The 25860-nt window shown below is 46.3% G+C and overlaps 1 protein-coding gene across 1 annotated transcript in view; it reads right to left on the bottom strand.

Annotated features, from left to right (window-relative positions):
- Positions 1–3373: 3373 nt before the first annotated feature.
- The window catches only part of LOC144174467 (protein arginine N-methyltransferase 9-like), a 34582-nt gene continuing 12095 nt past the window's right edge, over positions 3374–25860 (bottom strand). Inside the window, exons 8-11 of the mRNA XM_077703184.1 lie at positions 22715–22880; positions 19010–19508; positions 10919–11075; positions 3374–3965 (exon numbers count right to left, since the gene is read on the bottom strand). Of these exons, the coding sequence (XP_077559310.1) occupies positions 3615–3965; positions 10919–11075; positions 19010–19508; positions 22715–22880 (1173 nt within the window). The 3' untranslated portion in view covers positions 3374–3614. The remainder of the gene's footprint in view (positions 3966–10918; positions 11076–19009; positions 19509–22714; positions 22881–25860) is intronic.

The raw sequence follows: 25860 nt of genomic DNA, 5'->3' as shown, positions 1-25860 counted from the left end.
GTAAGTTAGGGGTGCGTGGTAGCAAGGGATATTTGTGCTTTAAAAACATCTTGGTTACAAAAAAACAACAAAAGAAAGAGAACATCCACATTCATTTAGTAATAGTTTATTTTTCATAAACTGTACAAGGTTATGGGGAAAGAAAGGGAAAAAGTTGCACATAAGCAACTTGACTGGCCCTTACAACCCGTTTCCAGATTATGAACAACCAGCATCCCTGAAGCAGTGTGCCGCTACTTCATCTTGAAAACTGCGTTCATGAGGATAGAATGAAGATTAGAATAAGCTTGATTCCAAATGGCATCATCTATGCACATCGTCCCATTTCCAGAAACAATGTATGCTTGCACACTATGCTTCCCGGTTTTAAAGTGAAGCTTTCTTAGTGGGACCAATGGCATTCTGTCAAAAAGCTAGTGCATTTCCCCATAAACCAGTTGGCCCACTAAAAAGCTCTGTTAAGATCTCTAGACCATGGTTTCTCAAAGTGGGTAGGGGTTCCGCAGCCCCCCTCCTCAGGGTTCCGCGAGCCACTGATAAATTTTCCCTGGTTCCGCACTCGCCAAGTAACTTAGATGGCGAACCCGAGGTGCGATCAATCTAAGGAACCTCCATTACTCATGCCCGAGTGTCAGTAAGCACATCTCAGTACATAACACAAAGGCGCGAGCTCTGCAATAAATCCCGCCAGCAGCTTGTAACCAGCCAGACTGAAAACGGGCCGCGTGGAATATCCGTGTGCATTTCTCCTGTTTGGAGATAGGTGCCGCTAGCGTATGCGCCCGCGCTAAGTCGACATTCACGTGCAATAAATTCAAAAGCAAGCAAGCTTGCTTCCTTTTGAATTTATTGCATGTGAATGTAGCGTGAACTGAATGAAAAATGGCGAGGAGGAGGGGGGGGGGGGGGGGTTTCTTGGCACTTAACGGATCTTAGCAGGGTTCCCCGGGACCAACATGATTGAGAACCCCTGCTCTAGACACATCGCACGTGTGTAAAACCGGGCTTCCACTGTGTCAAAATGGTTACTTGAAAATTGTGGAAAAGGGATAAGACAATACATGTACCGATCATGAGGGAGTACAGTAGTATATACCTTTATCTCATAAACCATGTGTCGGTATACATTTAAGTTGTTCACAGATGTGTTTACTTAGTGCGCAAAAAATCACCGTGTGGGTTTGTTGTTCGTTCGCGATTTCAGTCCCTGAAGGTTTGATAATCAACTGGAAGCACTTTCAGCAAACGTTGGACGCACTTTTAGCTCACGCGTTTCTCTCAACTTTCTTTAGGAAGGAATGGTAAAGTTTTCTAGTCAAGTTTCAAAATTCAATTACGAAATAAATTCAGTCATCTCAAGAACAACTTGCAGAAACACCAAGAAAGTTGGAGGACTTGCATTGTAACAACCACGCTTGTTTCACATGCATCAAGATCAGTGTAGCTTTGCCTCATGCAGATTAAATTGAACGCTTACATAAAACGAACACCCTCCAACTACGCCATGGAATGTGGAGCAGGAACAGGGTTGGAGGCTGGGGTAAAAGGGGAGAAAGGGTAGAAGAAAACTAGAAGGCGGAGTCCGGCTGTTGGTCCGGTAGAATTAGCCCTCACAATCTCAACTCAGTTTCTACAAAGGTTTGTCAAGCTTGAATTAGCTTCTGAATATAACCTGAGTTAAGCCAAAAAGACCTGAACCTGTGTCTTTTTCACGCTGCAGGTAGCTTTGCTCGCCCTGAACTTCGCAGGGCTTAAAATCGGCTTTCTTGCGTGAACCTCAACAAACAAAACACAACGTCTGTAACGCAAACCCACAAAACCCAAGTCCCGCATGTAGGCTGCATTATCCAATGAAAGAAAACAAAACGAAGAAAAATTTGTCCCATTCTCAAAATTTGATATATCTGTGCAAATTCCAGCTAGGAAATTGTGCGAGATAGATGGGATATATGCAACACAGACCAACGACGCTAGCACACGTTGCTTGAACCCTTATCAACTTCCTGTTTCTCAAAATAATAAGTTTCCACTTCTCAATTCTGTGGGACGTCATACCACTGGCTATTCCAACCCAATTTTATCCAAGCTAATTACATGCTCATCCCCCCAGCATGCAGTTTGTCCTAACATGCATACATAACATAGCGATGACGGTGTTTACATCTCGCCTACCCAATACCCACCCAGTGACAGCTCAACCACTACCGCTTCCTCGATGAAACTTAAGTTCAAACACAGGGTCCCCCATTCTCAAGCAAGCATTGTGGCATGACACCGCAGAAGCAGATATGCAAGAGGCTTTTCACAATGCACTTGTCTCAAGAGTGCACTGGGTGGCATGTATAGCCAATCACATGCTACCGCCATGAGAACTATTTCAAGCATATCCTACCAAACTAGAAGAACATGTCCCTCACAGCCCCCTCCCTCGATTTAGAGCTAGGTATTATTTTTCGCAACCCCAATGTCCTAAACAAGATCTTAGGCACATAATTCAGTCGAGATACCTTTTCTTGTCAACAGAGAAGCAGGCACTACTCACATATTGCAAGCGCCAACAGCAAGGGAGAGACTGCGCATCCATGGCAATTCTGAGATGCTGGTGGGAGGCTCATGCTGAAGTCAATACAATTTCTCCTTCCCACCCACTTCCGCTCCCTTCACTCCCAGGTAGCTGCAGAGTTGAGCCAGCTAACAAAAAGGCACAGAATTCAGGCCAACACAAATGATGGATGCGCAGCTCTAAGGCACTAGGTTTTATCAGACAAAACTTGAAGGAACAAGATTTAAAAGCATTTTGCACTTTAAAATTCAACAAGATGACTTGTTCCTTTTTTCTTGTTCTAGCATACTTGTCTGATTTGGCAAGTGTTTCTTCTTTGAAGTTAAGCCATAAAGTTTAGTTTGTCCTCAATGCTACTGGTTCAGAGCAGAGCATCCTTGCATTGCTTTCACTCGAGTTCTTCCTTTTGCATTCTAATCCAAGCTGACTGCACGTCGAGTGCCTTACTCACAAGGACCTTTCTGTGCTCTTGGAGAAACTGATATTGAATGAATTCTAAAAAAATACTTAAACAAAACAGGAGCGAGAACAATAAAACCTTGAGTGACCATTAGTGCATTCCCAAAATCGGCCACACAAAACAAATTTCCCATAGAAACTGTTTCAGTCAATACCTCGAACAAAAATTGTAAATATAAAATGTTGCTTTCCCAAGCCAGACTGCGAGTGGAGATTTTACAGCAATAAAGGAAAGCAAAGGTGCCAACTGAGAACACCACAATCAGCTGCCCAGTGTTCTGTTAATTGGTTTTTCCCTTCCTAAGACCGGCTGCTAAAACTATCCTTGCCTTTTCACAGGTATTTAATTTATATACGAATTGTACAGCACAAACACGAACACAGTCTCTCTTCACTTAAAAAAATATTTTAACAAAGATCAAACAAATGAATACACAAAAACATTCATTTCCGCCGCAATTTCAGGTTTAATTTACAGACGTTACAGACTAACAGCACGGCACAAACATAAATACAGTCTTTCTTGCCTGCAAGAAAATTCACAAGGAACAAAAAAATGGAAACATCAAATCTGTTCACTTCTGCTGAAATTTCACCTAGCATTGTCCAGCCAGATGTTGATGTTGCTGTCTACGCACGATGCCCCGACTCTCACGGTGGTTCCTGCACTTCCGCACACGTTGCTTGAGAACACCACAGCGGCCTGCAGGGTGTTGTCGTCGGGGGAGAAGCTGCTCACAGTGATACCCTCGCCGCACTCTTGTTCGAACCAGTAGCAGCAGGCGGATATGCGCCCCTTGCGCAGCAGAGGCACGGACCGGACGGCCGATATCTCGGGCAGGTCGAGTCCCACATTCGACAGGCTGATCTCCAGCAGGGTGAAGGCGTCAGACAGCGGCTGGTGTGGAAGCGTGGCCAGGCATACCTCCTGCTGAGTCTGCACCTGAGTGAAAGCCACCGAAATACACATGTAAAGGCAAGAACCCAACGAGACAAGGAAGTTGCATGTTCAATAGCCACGTACTGAGAAACAAAGGGGCGAAGGAAGCGCGGAGGTTGCTGCTGTGTACCATCAGATTGTGTTGGGAGCCCGACAGGAGGAGACGCCAAATCCGTTGTTCATCATTTGACCACGAACTTTGCTATTTGCACATGTGAACTGAGGGTTAATTCACAACAATCATGCAAAGAGTTAGGCTTTGTTAAAAAAGCTTTAAAAAATTCTTAACACCACGTTACATTGTAGTATACAGAGTACAAGGGACAACCACACAGCCCAACAGTTCCTGCAGCTCTCACCGGACTCTCATGAGAGCTCTCTCTGACCTTTCTTTTCTCATTAGTGTCCACCTTTTGCTGACCTGATTTATGGGCGATGGGTGCTCTGGACAGAACGTTTCTTCCCCTCTTTTTGTACATGAAGCACACCTTAGCAAACCATTGCAAGTTCTTTTTATCGATTCTTAGGCATTGCCCCATTTCTTTGAAGCCATTCTGTGTGCAAAAGCATTTCTGCCATGACAAACAACACAAACACAAAGTATACCGTATTTGCACATAAATAACGCGACCTCGAATATAACTCGAGGGAGGCACCTTTGATCTCTACAAAATACAAAAAAATACATATTACCATTATAATGTGAAGCAATGCAAGTGGAAACAGAAGTAGAAACAAGTGGAAAGCAATCAAAATGTAGTTGCCCGCAAAGATTTATTCATTGTTTTCAGCCACCACAAAATGATAAGAAAATAAACATGTGCATGCTCGATCATTCGTCATCACTGCTCGTGTCATTGTCGCTGTCGACAAAAACGGCCTTGTCGTCGGTACCGCCCATATTGTTGGAGAGGCAGCACTTCAGTAATGCCCGCGACAGTGCTGCAGATGGCAAGGCCTCCCAAGCATTGTTTATCCACCGTGAAACCTTGCCAACTCATGCTTGCTTCATGCGACCCGACGGCGTCACTGGGCGATTTCTATATTCCACCCACTGCTCGCGTTCCCTTCGTACGAAGTCCTTGAAGGGCTTATTAAGTACAGACGTCCATTGGCTGGAGCTGCGACGTCATTTCTCCAGAAATGAGAAAGAAGTCGGTGTTGGCGTTAGCGAGCGCGCCCTTGACCTCATTGGTGAGGTGCCCTTTGAATGCATTCAGCACGAGCATTGCAGAGTCTTGAGAAGCGCGCCTGGACGTTTTCCCCACACAACACAGAGTCACTCCTTCATCATGGCATTATCCAGCCATCTGTGTCACTGCACCTTCCGTACATCCGAGGCCAGAAAACTTCGTTCTTGCCGAGCCTCTTCCTTTTAAATTATAAAGAAAGGCGGCAGCTTACACCCCTCCACCGTGCATGCTAGCATCACTGTGACCCTGGTCTTTTTATTGCTAGTTGTGCGACCGTGTACCTCTTTGGCACCGCATTCATCAATGGCATGCCTAGCCGGAATGTCGAGAAAGAATGGAGTCTCATCCGCATTTGCAATGTGGCCTATGGGGTACTTGCGCTCCCTTGTCCTTTTAAGAATGTAGCACTGAAACTTGACCAGTTTTTCTCCGTACCCAGCCAGGAGCTTCTGGGAGATCGACGTCCTTCAGCAAAGTGTGACTCCCACGCGACACATGAGCTTTTGTACCCAAGAGCAACTGGTCTTCAGGTTGTTGCAAAGCACACTGGCCCCCGTGCAAGCTCTCTGGCTTTGAGTTGCACAAGCTCAGCATTTACAGGCAAAAACTGGCCTTGACGTTCATGAATGAATTCTGCCAAGTCGTTCTCGGGTTTAGGGTAGTGGCCATTCTCGGATCCACAGAACGCTTTACGAGTCGATGCGGCTTGAAAGATGCGATCACGGTACCTCCTCCAACCTCGAATGGTTGACTCATTGTGTCCAAGATGCCGCACCTCACTTGAATTTCCCTGTTCTTCGGACAGCAGGATCGCCATTTCTTAAGTGTGGCGGTGTACTGATTTCAGCTGTTCATTGCAGCGGCTCAAAAGGCAGAAGCAAGTACGAACAAAACAAAGCACAATCAGAAGCCAATGCTGCACCGCGCGCGCGATAGCGCTCGCTTCCGGACCAGACCGCCTGGACACGTGACCACTATCGGCATAGCCAATGGCATTATTGGGAGGAGCTGGCGCCAAAATTGCCGCCGAGAGCAGCAAGCTCTTGGCGGCAAAAATCCGAGGGTAGGGCAGCAAGTTTGCGGCTCATATTCCAGGCATATAGTACGAGGTGTATGCCAGGGATGAAGGTATTTGAAGAAAACAAGGCAAAAAAAAAAAAAAAGAAAGCTCGCGCTATGTTCAAACTTGAATTAACACAATACACATTTTGGATGCACAAATTGCGAGAAAAAATTCGCGTTTTATTCGTGCAAATATGGTATATAGGCAAGACATTTCCAAACTACCACCACCAGTGCCATGGCCCAGACTTGTTAATATTAAAGAGTTTTAGCACTTCGTATGCTCCATCCTTTCCGTTTGTACCGTGTTTACCGGGACCCGACTGGGCACTTCCGCATTCATTCCGGTATGGTGGATTATTTCCGTGGGACTGCCTTCACCATTCCTGCGCATTCGTTACGGCTGGGGGGTGTCCCCCCCCTCACCGTGGCTGGGCGTGCAGACGCAGTCAAGTCTTGGTACGAATGGAACCGATGGAACATGCGGAGAGCTAAAACTCTCCATTGTCTAGTAGAAAGCAAATGTCGGGCATACTATTTGAGATGCATACCTGCCAACCTGGTGACATGGAAATTCGTAATAACCGCGGACTGGGGGAAGTTGGGGGCAGCAGCACACTTCCGAAAAAAAGACAGAAATCGCTGCTTCGCAGTTGGTGATAACAATACTACGTATTGCTTTCTCGTGGCGGCGCAGGTACCACAGTGTCATTTAAAAAAAAGATGGTCCAATTTTTTTCAAAAAATCGTAAAATTTCAGGCACGATTCGTAAAATCGTAAGACGCGGCAAAATTCGTACATTTTACAGAAAATTCGGAAGAGTTGGCAGGTATAGAGATGGGGCGTAAGTTCATAAATGAACATTTCAATGCTTTCTTAATCAAAAATTAATCTTACATTGGTTAACGAAAACGAAAAAAAAAAAAAAAACGGCAAAAAGGCATCAGAAAGAGGTGAGCAAGGGCCTAACAAAACTGAGATGTCACCTCAAGAGGTGATAGGTATAACAAAATCAATATGTGACGCTGGTTCGTGCTGTGGGCTCGCATCAGTGCCGTGAGACCCCACCGTCACGCACCCATAACTACGTTCAGCCAGCTTAATCCACAAATGTCTGATCAGCCCCACACCGTTTATGATTAATACAAAAAAGAAAGAAAGAAAGAAAAAAAAGGAAACTGTCACATGCTAATGCTAGCGCCACAAGGCATATTGGGGATGTGAATCACGTTGCCGCTTGCTCCACTGCCTGATGTGGCCACACTTCTGCCACTGCTGCAAGTGGCTGTCTTGACATTTGGGAGTTTGAATAGCTGCGGGCGTTGCGCTGTATAATTTTATTCTACTTTGCCATGCGTGACAAATTCTCTTGGACAGCAGCATTGATTATTTGAGTCCACCCTTTTTATGCACAGGGAGCAGCCGAAGGAATCTGAGACTGACAAGGCTAAACAAAAAGCAACAACAAAAACTGTGCCTGCCAATGCCCTACATCACCAACCAGTGGCCTCGTCTCTTTTCCCGTGTGCCAGGCCAAAGTCAATACAACAAACAGCCACAACTTCACAGCGCTGAGAGCATTTGTGAGTTTTCCAGAATGCAGCATAGCTTCAACAGTATAGAAGCACAGAAGCAGAGATGGTTCAAGAGAATGGAGAGATACAGCTAGAAAGCCCGACTGCGCCAAATGCTTTGTTTTGTTGTTCATCTTGGCATTATGAGGGGGGGGGAATAACTGTACTGTACATAAGAGCACGCTATAAGACCACGTCAGAGACTCCAATGTTGACTCCTGGGACCCAACTTCCATTCTTGTCCTTGACAGGCAATGCTACCCAGAAAGTATCCCAGCGAGGTACACACTATGTTCCAAAACATTGGCGCATCAGCAGCCCGGTCAGTGAATACTTTAAGACTCCAGTGTCTTGAAATATCTACCAAACTGTATCCGCCTTGTCTAACTTCACTAGTTTGCAATGTTTCCCCTCGCATGTGTTTGAATTTCCTAACACTGCATCCCAGATATGTTTATACATTTGTGCATGCACTGTGCCTTGCTTGTGTTTTATTTTGTGATGGATTCAGAGCTGGCTTCGAATTAAAAGCTCGGACCCATCCTTTCTGCCACTATGGGTGAAAGCAAAGCACCAGACAGCCTCCCCTCATCACTGGTGATCGGCTTGTTTTCTTGGCAGACACACTCTTAACAGTGACATTCCCTCATCACTGGCGATGGGCTTAACAATCCATTCTGACACCCTGTTATGACGATGCCATAAGCCTCATTCACTCGAACCAAAGATGCCTCGATGCGTGCTGAAGCTCATGAATATAAACTCACACTACGTGATCATATTGTGCAGACTTGTGCTGTAAAACACCACTAACAATCATTTACAGCAGATGTCTTCACATGACTGATGAATCACATGCTTCGCACCTCCTGGGCAACCCTCAGAGGGTCCTCCTCTCATTTTTCTTGGCCTCCCCATCTGCCAGCACCGTGACCTGTTCTTAGAAAAACGAGGCTCCGTCACACAAGAATCCTTCCCAAGCAGGTCTTTACTGTTCTAATAATTCACTCGTACGGAGCACCAAGCAGCCCGATCAATAATAAATTTCAAGCTTATCTGCCGCACGCTGCACTAGTCCCAGGTCTTGCAGCTACACAGAGTGCTGCAAAAGATCTGCACATCCCCCGACGCCTTCTCGAATGCCAAATAATCCCTTTCAAGAGATGGATCTTCACAGTGCAAGCAAGAAACACTCAGCTGCCAGGATGGAAACTAGCTGTAGACGAATGGCCCTCGTGGTGCCACCGGTGAACTGCGCAATCTGAGCTGGCTCCTTTTGTCCCGGAGTACGGTGAAGCTGCAAAATTAGTTCCTACCACCTGAAGGGCCTCTTGCCATTCACTATGTCACACCGGAATGGTGCAACACTGGTGTGGTCTTTATCCCGCCTACGGTGCAAGAAATGTTTGCTTGCCAAAAAACCATCCCCTTTCATTCCTTGTGAGAGATGTCCAGAGGGATCACGTGTCCCTGGGTAGTGCCTCAAGCTCTCCGGATTACTCATGTTCCAGATTTCCCTGACTCGCTTCTGATTTGTGAGTTCTTGGCAGTGCTTCAAATACTGCTCACAGCTATTACTTAGTCTGACCATGGATTGATTATGGTTGGTTGTACAGTTGCTCTGTTATGCTAGCTCCAATCGGAGCAGTCACTAATTCTAGCTTCGGCAGAGGAAATTTCCTTAAAGGCACAACGCGTGACTTAGCAGAGATGAGGTTGACACTCTCCCTTTTGTCATGCTGTTGCATTTGTAGGCATGCGTAAGTACCGTTGGCACTAACTCTTGTGTCACGAAATACACTGATCTGCCAGGAAAATGTCTCGTTGCCTCCAACTAAATGTGAGGAACAAATCTGCGCCAAGGCCACAAGGTAAGCATGCTGCCGCTTCATCCACGCCCAGGTCACTTGGCAATTGGTTGTACCTACCAATGTCACTCTCAAAGCTATGTTAAAAATGCACATTGGCACGGAAGACAAATACTAGAGACCTAAAGGCTAAAAAACTCTTGAAAGCATTTGTAGCATTCATTGCTCCCTTCTTTGCTAAGGTAGTTCACACCAGTGAGTGATACGGTCACCTCACCCACTATGGGAGTCCAACAAAGTCACAGCACCTTTTTGCATTCCCTCTTGAGCGCTGCAATCTACACTGTCTAGGGTTGGACTTGTGTCCATTCTCTCACAGACACTTTCCAGCCTTAGTCATTACAGCGTTCACTTTGGTAGCAGATCTCGAAGCTTCGCTGGCCTTTGTAACCATGTCACCCACGCGTAAAAGGTACCTCGTGGCACTTCAAATGTCTCCCATAAATTGCCCTCTGCTTTCCAAGGTGGTACGTAGGGGCGCACGTCCACAGGTAAGAACTCACTGTGACGATGAGTGGCGCCCTAGTCATTCTCCATTCCCCATTGTTTCGTAATGCCTCAAGGTTGGAAGGTGTTTTGCTGTACCAGAGAAATCTGAGCTATCTCAGCCTCCCGCCGAACTTCAATTTGTAGAACCGCCTTCTGTATGTCAGCAACAAGGGCAATGCAGGTGAAATGGCAGTACAATGCGCCCCAAGTGGTTGGCCAGTTTGTGTACTTTTTCAAGATGTTCATTGAGGCGGGAGCTGCCAGAAGCATGTGGCGAAACTTAAACACCATACATAACTTCTCAGTCCAGCAAGAGAGAGAGAAAGAACTTCATGACATGGTGGGTAATCAGACTACATGAGAAGGGGAGTGTTTGCACCTGGTAAATGTGAATACGTTGTGTAAGGAGGGGTTGGAGGGGGAAGGTTGCACTTGGAAAGATAAAAATACGTAACATGCTGTCTTCGAGCGTTATGAAGGGCGATGCCTTCTTCTTTAGGGCTCCAAGCCCAGAGGCCATCGTTGGGGGTTGCTAGGAGTCTGCATGGGCCCCTTTATTAAAGCGAAAGCTTTCTTAATGGGACCGATGGCGTCCTGTAATGCATTTCACCGTAGACCAGTTGGTCGACCGAAAAGCTCTCATCGACCAAAAAGGTAGCAGCGACTTCACAAACAATCGGTGCCTCTGGCGGTTCATACAGAGATGGGCAGCTACACGGCCCCTGTAGAAGAGAAAAATTCGGCGCTACTGTACGAAGGCGATGCTTACCTGGAAGGCATTGATGGTTGGTGCAATCGCGAAGCCAAGGGTTCGTCTGTTTGACACAAGGTGCGACTGCTCTTCCAGCACTTCACTCTCCACCAGCATCCCACGCAGCGTCACCGAGGAAGGGACCATGGTGACGTCGGGCTTCAGGCAGCACTTTCTGCGGGGACGCGAACAGAAAAAATTTACCACAACTAAGAGACTTCCATGGGGCAATTTCACGCGTACTGTTCAATACTGATGGCAGCAAAATTCTAGCAACAGCAAAACAAAAATTCCCTGCTGTGGCAACTTCTGCAATGCTGGTTTGAAATTTGAGAAGGATCATAGTGAGCAAAAAATGAGCAAGCAGAAACAACTGCACGGTGATGTGGTAAGCCTTCGAAAAGCTTTCCCATATTTCTGAGCCAAATGCGGCCTTTGTGGCTAGATAGGCATTCTACTTCTTGAAAATGGAGGTTTAGGCGCAAAGCCTGCACCACACACCCCCAACCATCTGTTATTGCAAGGGCTGGGCAAGTCCTATTTTAATCGCCTGAACCATTTTAGGGCGCAGCCCTTTGGCGTCCGTTCCTGGGTTGAGCAGCGTCGCCATCATCGTAACCGAGTAAACAATGGCAAGACCGAAGAGTGAAAGAAAGCAAAGGAGGAGACTGTCGCGAAATTGAAAGGGGAAGGCGGCTCCCCGTGGCAACGCGAGACGCTCCTCTGAAAGTGTGCGGAGTGGGGGGGGGGGCAGTATGCTGTGCCCGCACGAGACGCTTGATTGCACGACGCTTGGCGAAAATGTGAGGGGGGCATGCGCGTGACAATGATGTGGGGGCACTTCCTAAGTCGCAGTTTACAGTCCCTTCTTGAGACGCATTTCGCGCCGCCAACGCAGAGGCTCGCCATAGCTACCGTCGAGACAACCCACGAGTGAGTGCTGCTTCAGTGCACTGCAGCCATCAGGAGTGAGTGCTGAACTGCGAGTGATGCAACCAGTCGTGCACTTCATCAGCGCTGCAGCTGAACGAGCTGCCAGAGCGGAGGCTCAGCACCGCCGATGCCAGAACCCCTGAGTGCTGCACAATGAGCAATGATGATGATGATGTTAGGTTTTCTTGGCGCAAGGGCATCAAGGCCAAAGAGCGCCAGTACTATGGTGAGGATTATTCAAGTGAGAATATAAAGTACAGAATATATAATAAAAGGTATCTCAGATTTCTGTTGGTGTAGAGGGCCAAGAATTGGTGTAGAGGGCCAAGTAAAAACATTTGACACTATGCCAGGCATTTTCTACGTGCACCCCTTGCCCCCGTCTTTGCGGTAGCAATGAGTGGCCCTACCGGGTCCTAGCGTGCGATGGTGGCTCGGCTCACGGGTGATACGACACATACCTTAAAAAATCTACGTCTGAGAGGTACTTAAAAACACGGTTAGTAGAGAAAAGTGGCTCGTCTGATAAAAACAGCAATGGGTGTTGAGGGATCATGCGTGTGTACAATTCTGGAAAATGAAGCTTTCTTTGCGGTTCAAGTAGTTTGCATTCTACCAGTACGTGAATGACTGATAGCGACCCTCCACACCTCAAGCAGCGTGGCTGTTCTGTTCCTTTCAATAGGTACGCATGTGTAGCATGGGTATGGCCTATGCGCAGTCTACAGAGAGTAACCTCTGTGATCCTGTCTCGTTTCTCACAGATCGATCTACCTAACTTGGGTTTTACCATGTGCAATTTGTTTGCTGTTTCCCCATTCCAATCTTCCTGCCATTGGTCTCGCAGCCTCTTACGTACGTACGCTTTAAGATCCTCGTACGGGACGCTTTGAATATCTAGATCATTCCGAAGAGCTGCAGTTACAGCATTCCTGTCTGCTTGCTCATTTCCGGCTATGCCGCAGTGACCTGGGACCCAACAGACAGTGATTTCAAGTTTTTGTTTGTGGGCTGAGCACAGTAGTTTTAGCAATTGATTAAAGACTGGATTTTTTTGTAACTTTCCTGACGCTAAAGCCTGCACAGCACTTTGAGAATCCGTGAATATCACTGACTTTGAGACATTGTTCTCAATAATATATTCTACAGCCAATACAAGGCCGCGTGTTTCAGCAGTGAATATAGATGTGGCTTCAGGCATAGTCTTTGACGTGGAAAAGTTGGGACCATGTGCAGCACATGATACTGCACCAGCTGACTTGGATGCATCTGTGTAGAACTCAGATGCTCTGTACTTGTTCTGCAAAAACAAAAAATGCTGCATAATTAATTCCTTTGGAGCGGTTCTTTTGTCAATCTTCATAAAAGAGAGATCATAAGAGATAGGGCAGAGATCCCATGGAGGGACAAAGTCAGCAAAGCTGGTTTTCTGAGCGTCAGTGAAGGATATTCCCAGGCCTGCGGCCAGTGCCCTCACCGACAGAAGGAATGGCTCAGCCATGGCAGGTCGCTTTTCAAAAAGCTTGATTGCCTGGTTACCTAGAGTGCTGTTCGGGTGTCCGGTCAAGGATGTCACTTTTAGAGCATAATTCAACCCAGTGTACTTCCGCTGTGTTTCAAGAGACCACTGATTGGCTTCCACATACAGGCTTAACACAGGGCTTGTTCGGAAAGCGCCTGTAGCCAGACGAAGGCCAAGATGGTAGACAGGGTCTAACATCTTTAGTGCTGTTCTCGCGGCAGATTGATAAACAAGACACCCGTAGTCGATGCGGGACCTCACAAGGCTATTAAATAAGGCCAATAGGCACTTTGTGTCAGTACCCCAAGACTGGTGTGAGAGGACTTTCAGGATCCTGACTGTATCCAAACATTTAACTTTAAGGCGTTTGAGGTGTGCAATGAATGAAAGTTTGTCATCAAGCACAACCCCAAGGAACTTGTGCTCCTTTTTTACTGCTATGGGTGTTTCATTGAGTTTAATAACAGGATCTGGGCGGATACCACGCTGCCTAGAGAAGACCACACACGTGCTTTTTTCTGGGTTAAAACAGAAGCCATTCTCATCTGCCCATTTTGTAAGTTTGTTTGCAGCTAGTTGGATTTGCCTCTCACAAATGGACATATTACATGATTTAAACGCAATGTGCACATCATCAACATATAGCAAGTAGGATATGGAGCGAGGCAGTGCAGTTCCTAAGGAATTCATTTTAACAATAAAAAGGGTGCAGCTGAGCACACCACCCTGCGGCACTCCATTTTCTTGGACGAACATCCTCGAGAGGACATTTCCAACCCTAACCTGAAAGGTGCGCTCCGAAAGGTAATCTTTCAAACTGTTCAGCATGTTTCCACAAACTCCAAGGCGGCGAAGATCGCAAAGAATACCGTAACGCCAGGCTGTGTCGTAAGCTTTCTGGAGGTCAAAGAAAACTGATAAACAATGCTGCTTATGAACAAATGCATCCCTGATGTAGGATTCAATAGCCACTAGGTGGTCTGCTGTCGATCTACCAGAGCGAAATCCCGCCTGGCGATTGTCTATAATACCATGGTACTCAAGAAAATAGATAAGGCGACGGTTAATCATTTTTTCGAAGACCTTGCATAAGCAACTGGTTAAAGCGACCGGTCTGAAACTAGTTGCAAGTGATGGATCTTTCCCCTCCTTTAGAATCGGCACCACAATAGCTTCTTTCCACACTTTTGGAAATTGCCCTGCACGCCAGATCTTGTTAAACAACAGTAAGAGCGCTTCTAGCGTGTCGTCGTGCAGGTGCTTAATCATGGTGTATGTTATTCGGTCTCGACCTGGTGATGATTTACCACAAGTAGTGAGTGCCACTTTAAGCTCCTGCATAGTGAAGGGGCAATTATACCCTACCTCAGACTGCCGTTTGTCACGTACAATCTTCCGTTCCTCTGCATTCTTGTGTCTCAGGAAGTTATTTTAATAGTGAGCTGAGCTTGATACATACTCAAAATGCTTGCCTAGAGCATTCGCTTGGTCTTGTAAAGTGTCTCCACTTGTGCTGACCAAAGGGTACGTAAGAGTGTTACTTCCTCGGAGTGCTTTAATTCTCCTCCATACTTTCCGCGTGTCAGTATATGATGTGATTGATGACACAAAACGATTCCAGCTTTCTTTTTTCGCAATACGCCGAATCCGTCTGCCATTGGCCTTTGCCCGCTTGAAAAGTACCAAATTTTCAGTCGTTGGGCACCTACGCAAGACACCCCATGCTTTATTCTGTTCCTTACGGGCCTGCCTACAATCATCATTCCACCAAGGTTTCGGCTTAGCAACCCTACTAGAAGAAGTCTGGGGGATGGACCTCAGCGCAGCTTCAATTATATGGGTGGTCAGAGTCTCAGCAGCTTCATCAATACCAAGGTTGTCTATAAGTGTATAGTGACACTCAGAGAGCTCTTTGAATTTTTTCCAGTCTGCGGCCTCCTCCTTGAACTTTTGTGGGCATGGAGTGTTGTCTTGTTTGTTGTCTACAAGCTTGAGGCTCACTGGAAAGTGGTCACTTCCGTACAGGTTATTAATGACCTTCCACTGGAGTGCTGGAAACAGAACTGGAGAGGCTATGGCGAGATCTATGCAGGAGTACGTGGCATGTGTTGTGTTATAATATGTTGGGTCTTTCTTGTTAAGTATGCATGCTCCAGATGATAGCAGAAACTTTTCAACGAGGCGTCCTCTAGCATCCGTGCGTGCAGAACCCCAGAGTGGGTGGTGAGCATTACAATCCCCAACTAGCAGATACGGCTCTGGCAGCTGATCAACTAATGTTTCAAACTCCATACTGGAGAGCCCGTGGTCTGGAGGTATGTACAGTGAGCATACTGTTACCAGTCTATTAAAGATAATGGCTCGTATGGCTACAGCCTCTAAACTGGTCTGTAGCGGTAAGAACTGGCATGCCACTGATTTTTGCACGATAATCGCAACTCCTCCAGAGGGATGCATGCAGCCATCCCTGTCCTTCCTAAATACAGAGTAGTTCTTTAAGAAGTTAGTTTGGTTCATCCTCAAGTGTGTCTCCTGGAGACACATAATACTTATTTGGTGTTGTGACAGCAATTCATAGATATCGTCCAAGTTTTTCAGGAGGCCTCTGCAGTTCCATTGGACTACATTATCAGTTACCATCAGCTTATGCTGAACAAGGATTAAGGAAGTGCCATGCTGTCACCCTCCCAGGCTCAAGACACCTTCCCAGGAGCCGTGACCCTAGGTGTCTTTTGCTTTGAACGGTCGAGTGACGTGCCGCGCCCTATCGGCGTACCACGCAACGGAGGGCTTGGCGTTGTGTCCATGGCTTCTTGCGAAGCCTCGTCAGCAGGGCTAGGCTGGCTGGTTGCGGCAGCCTGCCTCTCAGCAGGGACCGGCAGTGCAGTGCCAGCAAGGGGCCTAGCGTTGGCATCAAGGGGTGCTGGGGCAGCCCTTGACGCTTCTTTTGTGGCATGTGCAGTGGCCTTAGCCACCGGCACTGAGGGGGCTTGGGGTGTCCCTTGGGGCCTCACTGGGAGGGTTCCAAGGGGAACTCGAACCGAGTGTAGCGCCGCCCCCCGTCGCGCTACATCGGCAAAGCTAGTGTGTGTCAGGAACAGTCTCTGTCGTGCTTCCCTAAAGGTAATGTTTTCCTTATACTTCAGAGCAATTATTTCTTTTTCTTTCTTCCATTGCGGGCACAAGCGCGAGTACGCGGCGTGCTCTCCCATGCAGTTTACACAGTGGAGTGGAGCTTCACAGGTGTCAGACGAGTGGTCGGGGAGGCTACACTTTGGACATGCTGCCTTGCCTCGGCAGCTCAGTGAACCATGGACAAATCTTTGGCATTTATAGCAGCGACGGGGGTTTGGAATATACAAACGCACAGGGATTTTAACGTAGCCTGCCTCGACAGACTCGGGCAGTACACTGGTCGAGAATGTGAGGATTACATGCTTGGTCGGAATTTCCTTCCCATCTCTACGTATCTTGATTCGTTGAACATTCACAACATTCTGGCCCTCGAACCCTTCCAGGAGTTCTTGCTCAGACAAGTTCAGAAAGTCTTCATCAGAGATAACACCTCTGGTAGTGTTCATGGATCGGTGGGGACTGATGCTCACAGGATTGTCGCCAACAGTGGTTATTTTCGTCAACTTGGCACACTGAGCTGCATCTTGTACTTCTAGGAGAAGGTCACCGCTTCCCAGCTTGCTTACTTTATAACCGCCGCCTAGCTCATTCGTTAGAACTTTGGCTACCAAGAATGGGGACAGACGTCTCATTGACAAGCCTTCTTTTTCACAGTGCATGACGTGAAACTTTAGGAAATTTTCTGACTTTTTAGGAGTGAAAAACTGCTGGACTGCTTCGTTGCGTCCCCGTTTTGGAGGACGATCATGGGATGCAGAAAATCTTGTTGCCATAACAAGTGAAATCAATTCAGCAGCTATGCTGGCCGCCCACCACCGAGCCCAACCTGGGAACGCGCTAGATGCGCGTTAGCCATACATAGCTGCTATAACCCTGTTTAAGTCCTCAAGGTTGATTCCTTACCCAGGGTTAACCCTCGCCGCCTGGAAATGTGTGGAAATGAGGAAAAGAAGAGATGACAGGATAGGGGTAGAAAAGAAGACAGGAAGGTGAAAGAGCTGAGAGGGAGGCAGGAAAAGGCGACTGGCTGGTTCCCCCCGGGCGGGTCAGACCGGGGGCACCGTCTGCGAGAAGCAGGGGCCAAAGTGGTGTGTTGCCTCTACCGGGGGGCCATGAAGGTCCAAAACAACCCCGGCTTTGGCTCAGCCACCAGGATTCCCTTTTCCCCGGACACGGCTCAGCCACGCACAGCCGGGGCGTGGGTGGGTCCAACCCACATGTGCTCGGGTCCGTGGTGTTGCAAGTCACCAAGTGCCTATGGCAGTAGGCACCCCTGCGGAGCTCGGGACCGTGGTGGCGCTACTCACCAAAACACCTTGAGTACACAAGGTGCCCCCTGCGGGGGCACAATGAGCAAGGCAACCGGTGCATGTGCTTCATCAGCTAGTGCAAATACAAGTTTTCTGTAACCATACCAATATGTCTGCCTGAAACTCTTTGCCTCAACATATTCCGCACAGTCAAAACAGCTAAACAGCTGCGCCCAAATATCGCATTAGGGAGTGCCGTAATCGCCAGCCAATTTTTTACAGCCCTCATGGATTACGAAACCATTTTTGCAGCTAGATAATTTAAGGTAACTTATGTGCTTGAGATTTACACATTGAGTGTATTTCAACATCCTGAGCACAAATATGCAATCAATTTTCGTCTATGGCGTGTAAGTTTAGAGTTGTGCAACATGTTATGTCACTCTGTTTCGGGCAATTTTTTCATTATGTACCTATGAAATACTCAAATAGCTTTTATCCCTTTGTGCTCTAGAAGGACCAGGGAGTGCAACTATACCACTGCAGTAATTTTAGCATGGTTTCTGCAAACGCTGTAAAATTCGTAAATGTCAGGTCATCAATTTACAATGTTTTTGTAAAACTAACTGCATAAAATCGTGTCCCAGCAAAAGAAATTCCTTACTTTTGTGGCTTTATTGCACTGTTCAGTTCATAAGCTTTCGAATGCAGCAAAAATGATGTAAATCGAATCAGTACATCCTCAGATATTGTACCCGACAGCTGACCATGTGGGAAAAAAATTGGTTCTGAGAAAACAGGGCACGAAGTTTGCAAACATAGGCAAAAATGGTCATTTAGGCAACTTCAAAGGGCAACAGCTTTGCGAATACTTATGATACACCTATGATATTTTGCAGGTACATTCTTTGGGACCTGTAGACTGCAAATAAAATTAATACAGAAAATTGATTTTTTGGCAAATTTTTGGTCCTTAAGACCATGTCCCCCCTTAAAACTGATACTGTATGAAGTGCATTCCTAAGTTTTCTTCACTGGCAAGCTTAATGTAAAGCAGCAGAAAAACTATACAAAGCGGCAGTCTCAGCCCCGCAAACTTTGCGGCAGTCAAAGATGTCACATTCATGTAAAACAGCAGCTGTTACAAAAAAAAAAAAAAAAAAAAAAAAAAAAAGGCATTTTAAATTGTTTCCTACTGTTTTAAAATCACAACAAACTAGCTGGTAGGAATCCAAGAACAGATAAATCTGCAGCACATTTTTTACGCACCTGAGCAGAGCAATGTCTTCAAAAACGCTTCGTCGCAGCAACCCGGTCGGCTCGAAAACATTCACAATGAAGATGTCGTACTGCTGCCATTCCCAGCTGTACAGTTCTTCCAAGGTCGCCGTCTTACAGACACCACCCTCCAGCCGATGGGACCTTGCAAAACAGGCCACAAAGTCAGCGCAATCTGGAGTGGCAGCCACATAGGTAAGCCTTGTGTTTGGCTGATTTCGAACTAGTAGTAGGCCGAGAAGAGGAATGTGTGAGATGTCCAGCACGTTTTTTTCTGCAGAACACTCCTGAAGCGACGCGCGAAGCTGTCGCGAGATCCGGGTCATCACAGGTGCTTGTCCGTTGATTGCACGGATGGCATCAGGTGTCAAACAGGTTGCTTGTCTTGACTGGTCCTTTTGCGACGAATCTATGCAGCTCATGGTCAGATGGCCCTTGCAGGACACCTCAAGGTCGACGACTTTACCGGCTGGCAGGCGAGCACCAGGTCCTGTGTAATGGGAGAAAGAGCGAAGGAGGATGCGCACATAAGCCACTGGAAGTCATTGATTATAGGCAGAAACAAAATAAAACTTATATACAGTGGTAGCATAAGCAAAATTTTACAGCGTATTGTCAGATTTTAATAGTAAAAGCCAATCCTAGAGTATGCCAAGTTCTGTATACTCTTCGTGGTACTGTGGGCTCTCTCTTGATGACTATGAAAAAAACTAGTAAAATGTGTTGCGTTTATCAGGGGCGCCGAAATAATGAAAACAGTGCACATGTTGGATCAGGTAACTATACAAGCAGAGATAATCAGCATGGGGTAAAAAGATACTGCAATTACAAATTTGAATTAGATACTATTAAGCACTGAAATTATCCATTTCAAGTTTCCAGTACTCTTATTGGTTTCTTGAATGTTCCGTATGACAGATGAATACGCATTGTTGCATGCGGGATGCAGTTTGCTTCCACAATAGTTTCCTTCGACATTAACACCTGGTGCAAAAACATCTGACACACAATCTATAAAAAAATGTGACTGCTGAGTACCAGTGACCTGATATGATGCGAATTATGTTTGTGATCATGACAAACCCTATCGAGCCACCAATTGTATCAAATTTCTCTGGCGTAGCATCAATGGTTCAGCATTGCTAATTCCTTTCACAGGTAAACACTGGCATTTCAGATTGAAACATACCCGTGAACTGCTATTTACTTGAGAGTGATGACACTAAGAACATAAAATAAGGCCCTGGGGCAAACCTAAAATACCTAATGCCTAATATTTAGCTTGCATAATAAAGCTGGACATTGTGGCTGTCCCAAGATGTTGGGCAGGTACTGATTCAAATAGATTTTTTGCCTTTCTGCTCTCCCTCATAGACACTAGCCCTCAGCACAGTATAGGGATGAAAGTGGATGTAAGGACCACAGTTGCCCCTCCTTTCTTCCATGCTTTAGATAGTGGGTTCACAGTAGGGGCAAAAATTCAGAAAGAAAAACATCCCGGGCCATCTCCCCTAACGTGAAACCTGGGGAGGGGCGAAGCACACAGTGTACGAGTGTATTCTTGGCGCCTTGGCGTTTTTGCCCATGGAGATGAAACCGTTTGGGGGTAAAGGTACAGAGCTTTGCTGTAAAAGTCTATTGACTTTGAAGCACGAAGCTGTCTAGCGCAAGGCAAGGCGTAAACAAGTGTTCCGGTATTGTTTTTAGTACGCGTTACAAAGAGCTTCAGCGCAAGGCGTAAACGAGCGCCCCGGTGTTTTTTAGCAAGTGTTACGCTCTAGCGTGAGGCGTAAACAAGTTTCTCAGTGTTTTAGTACCGTGACTACATCAGACAGCGATTACGACGACGACAGATGACAGGAGACGCCAACAGCCCCAGCCACTAAAGGGCTTCGCCCCTAAAAATTATGAGGGATGCTCAGAACTTTGCAGGACGGGGCTTGGTGGAATTCTTCTGTGGCAGATGAGCTGTCACCACTGGAAGTGATGCTACCACAGGTATAGTAACCGAAAATCATCTTGCTTCTGGTTGGGGTAACACACACTACCAGTAAAATTTCTAGCCACTACTTGAATGCAGGGCAGTGAAGCCCAATAGCGGGCGCAAAGTAGCTGATCTTGCGGCTCAAGAAAGCAGAGAAAGCTCGTAATACCCCTGCAGCCTGCAAATCTAATGTCATTCAAAGTGAACGACAGTACATTTGGCAGTGTGGTTTTTTTTGTGGAAAAATGAATGTCATTTGATAATAAGAGCAGTGATGACTAGCAAAGTCGCAGAATTACAAAATAATAATACAAATGCTTCCATAGTGTTCTTATACCCTGTAGTACTTTGAAAACAAAACAAATCGACTTTTCTCCGACAAGAAAGACTGTATCAGTGTTCTTGGTGACATAGTTAGACACCACAAGCTGAGACAAGTCAGCAGTGAATCTGTATTTGGGTAGCAGCAACACGGTGAAGCTTTGCGAAGGTGTCGTTTACCTTCTTTTTTTCTTTGTAAAACATCATTCAGGCAAAAAATATTGATTTACCGATAGCTTTTAGATGAAGTTCTCTTCAGTTTATTATTAGGCTTCCTTGTTAAGTGGTGGGACACTGCTGCCGAGGCTACTCATTTGGTTTGGAAGCTAGCGCGAATGTGCTCTCCGAACTAATCCTATATTCTTCTGTAGTACCAAACAAATGGCATATACAGCTAATGTCATTCGCTGTAAAAGTCATTGGATTATAGTTGAACCACAGCACCAGGTTAACTCATCAACAATGTATTACATAATGACAACGTACCACACTTACTTTCCTTGCTCTGCACAATTCGTACTTGGGCGGTTTCATAACCAATTAAGGTTAATGAGGGGAATAAAAAATTCCATTGACCGCACACTGGCACATCAGAACGGCACGGGGAAAAGCACTGTCATGCTGAAATAAAAATCTCAAAAGGCTGAGTCTCACCTTGAACCGCAAAACGGAGGCACTGGTATAGTTAATGATTGATTGATTGTAGAGTTCAACGCGCCGACGCAACGCAGGCGATGAGGCGTGCCGTAGTGGAGGGCTCCAGATTCATTTTGACCACCTGGGGATCTTTAATGCGTGCCGAAATCTCGTACACACGGGCGGTTTTGCTTCATGCCTCCATCAGAAAAGCGGCCGCGGCGGCCGGGAATTGAACCGGTATAGTTATTGCACTATCTGGAATAACTGTAAAAATGGAGCAGTTAGCGGCCAGGCACTTTAATTACCAAGAGTTTTGGCAACACCTAACCTTCTCAGTAGGATGACTGACAGACTGCACCTATTCCACATATTCACACAAAACTTTGCTGATTTTCAGCTTGCATCAAGCAACGTTTCCATATGTGCTCAGATCATGTTAACTTCCACACACCTTAGCTATTCACAGCAGCTTGGCAAAATGAATTTGGTACCAGCTCCCTCAAGGCAGCCTTCCACTGAACCGTTGACTTCCCATGACACTCATTACCTAACTAGCATGACCAGAAAGCACCAAAAAGACGAGTAATATTTGGATCACACTCCCCCTCTAAGGGCACACCAGCAGCCCCCCCTCGATTCCTCTGCCAACACCATGATAGGACGTCAAGCCTCGACACTTTTGCCCGTGATGTGAACAACTTCTAAAGGCTGCGCAATGCAGTATAAGCACATTCCTACAGGTGGCCAATCACCATTGAAGATGGCTTGCTCCCAGCAGGTCTTTGAGTCAGGTCCTGTGTCCAACCAGGTGTCACCAACTTTGAGGCGGAACCACACACAGATGGCATCGAGGATGCCAGGCCACGTGCAGCGCACTCTCTCAATCCACTGCACCCCCTTGATCAGATCTCGAATTTCCTGCAAAGATAAGTGGTATTAGGGACGAGAAGGATCTGTGGGGGCAATCCCTCCCCTCCACAGCAAGCATTAATGTTAGAACAACAGCCAGAGTTTGTGCACTAGTATCTGACCGAAATCGAGGAATAAAATGATTTCAAGGTGCCAAAAAGTAAAACACAGGGCAAATGGCAAGAGCTTGATTTATTTATGTGAGGCATTATGAAATTGGCTCTGTGTTAGTCCCGACTGGTTGCTCTACAGCCACAAAATCTTTTGCTGTTCTGTGGATTTCTGGTTTTGGTCACAGGAGTTTGTTAAATGCTAACGTATCCTCTAAGCTTGGTGTTTTAAAGACGATAGTTTTTCTTGGGCTACGTGAATGCAAAAATTTTGGTCTGCCTGAATGTCTTTCTGTCTGTCACTCGATTCAGCTGCCCGGCCAAAGTGAAACAATCTGCACAATAAGTTTATAAACCAATGCCAAATCTAGACGTCTAAGTCCAGTGCTAATGTTCACACTTGTCAACATTGTTGAACAAGAACAAAACATTACGCAAATATGAGGTAAAAAATCAATACATAAGTGATATCTGCAGTGTTCCTTTGTTAGAAAATTCGTGGATGCTGAATTTTTACGAAATGAAATACTACAGAAAAAAAAATTCACTCCGCTGCCTGCTGTCGCCCATGCCCATTGTCGCTCCTGGCAGAATTTTAAGAAACCAAACGGCAACAGTAACGAAAGGTTCCACTAGATAGGTTCCACGTTCTGCTTTGAATACACGTGGAGCAGGGCAACGTGGTTCTATAAAAGTTGTAGTAGGGCACCCCTATTCACGCGCATCTCCGCCGTACGGCAGCGCTAGCATCGAGGCACCCGGCCTGGAGCAGTGAAACGCAGTAAGTTTAGATTGACTTGAGCAAACCTCTAGCATGTTTACCTTGAGAGGAGTGCAATGGGAGAGGAACAGCACGAGAGGTGAGCAGAAAGAGAAGGGAGGCATTTACTTGGCAATGAAAGGAGCAGATACGCGGCCAATTTTTCGTTGTTTTTCCGCATGAGCACGAATACGTAGAGCTTTGCGACTTGCCTACAGTCAAAGCTTGGCCGTAGTCAAACAGCAACTGTGGTAGCACATCACTAAAAAGGGTATCTCTTTAGTAAAAAGCGTACACACACACTTCATTTCTTCTACTACTACTACTACATCACAATTCACTGCCATTATCCAGTGAACTAAATGTACTGTGTAGTTACAGTTCACTGTATATGCGCAGAGCGAGCCTTGTACTAAACAACATGCCCAGTTATTGATGTGCCGGTGGCTCGAAATAGCTCTCCAGGACTCACAACGCTTCACAGAAGATCAAAAGAACTCCTGAAGGAACATTGGTGGGCAACAGAACGACTTCCAAAATAATTCTAAACGGGACATCGGGCACTCTAGGGCAACTCGTAGCCCACATAAATCAACGTAACGGGCGCACCACCCAAACAAGGCAGCACAAGGATCTCCCAAAAATGTTGAGGAGCTTTGAATCTGACTGATTGTGGGGTTTAACGCGCCGACGCAACGCAGGCGATGAGGCGCGCCGTAGTGGAGGGCTCCGGATTAATTTTGACCACCTGGGGATCTTTAACGTGCGCCGAAATCTCGCACACACGAGCGTTTTTGCTTTTCGCCTCCATCAGAAAAGCCGCCGCCGCGGCCGGGAATCGAACCCGCGACCTCGTGCTCAGCAGCGCAACGCCTTAGCCACTGAGCCACCGCGGCGGGTGAGCTTTGAATCAGTTGCTGAGGGCAGTGCGACTATTGTAGCTGTGCTTGAGATGTCAGGGCAGGTTGCTGCTATTGTGCAGGTATTTTTTTTTCCAGAGTTTTACAGGCAGTAACTTCTTGACCTTATTTTACCTTTGGTGTCCCAGCATGTCTGGCCTTTTGTCTCGCCCTTTCGTGTGGCAGCGATGGAAGACAAACTGCACCATGGTGATAACTTTAGCAGCACCAAGTTCGGTATGATCACATTGGGCATAAATCGTGCTAAAAGTGAAGTGTGTAGACTCTAATGGAACCAATCAGTTAACAAGAAAGAACTACACTTTGACATCCACATAGGACAGCATTGAATATTGTGGTGGAAGTACTAACATGGTGGGACAAAGGTTACGGAAAGAGAGACTGGGCGTGCAGTGCGAAGTGTGATAAGAAAGGTGTAAATTTGCAATCGTGCACAAAAACTCCGATGCAGTTTGGATCTGTTTGGATCAGCATTTATGTGAAGCTGTCTGCATGTAATGCGGTTTGTGTGCTCCTCGCTTTAAGTTCCTAGCCTATGGCTACGATTAGAGAATTTTCACAAAAGAGTAATGAAACAAGTGCCACAAAGTATGGCGAAGAAGACCAATTGTGGTTTCATGCCTGTAAGAAAACACCTATGCTCTTAACACTCTCCTCGTTAACAATCAACGAGGTTCTGCTGTTTACAGCTGTGAGAAAGTTTGTCCAGCAGAGTTCAAGAACTTTGACTGCAAGTTCACATGCTTACAATAGAGCCTGACTGCCTCCACCCCCCCTCATTCTTTAATGCTAACTGTGCTACCATGCACACAGAGCTATGGATTTGGTTCTAAACCAAAGTGACTGTTTTTTTGACGGAGATGAGGAACAAACTAACACCCACACATACGAAATTTCACCACATGTCCGAGATTCCAAGGTGGTCTACATTATGGCCCACCCCTATGGCAAACAACTTTATGCACTGTGAATGCGGTCCATGAAGCCAGTGTGACAGGAGTTATGTTAGAGGAATTGAAAGTTCAAACTCGGGCCTAATGTGTTACAGCTACACTAGGTGGGTTGGATTACGAGGTGGGTCATAGTGGAAGTCAAGAGGTTGATTGGTGGACCAATTCAGAGACTGATTCAATTACTATAAGCTGCTTGCCTATAAAATTTTTTTACCAACGGTTACTATTTAAGATTCGTTATGAAGT

The sequence above is a fragment of the Haemaphysalis longicornis genome, unplaced genomic scaffold (assembly GCF_048455015.1).
Source record: "Haemaphysalis longicornis isolate Haplotype H1 unplaced genomic scaffold, Haemaphysalis longicornis Haplotype H1 scaffold_3, whole genome shotgun sequence".
NCBI lineage: Eukaryota > Metazoa > Arthropoda > Arachnida > Ixodida > Ixodidae > Haemaphysalis > Haemaphysalis longicornis.
The sequence above is the reverse complement of the archived record's forward strand: the minus strand, read 5'-3'. Positions and strand labels throughout refer to the sequence as shown.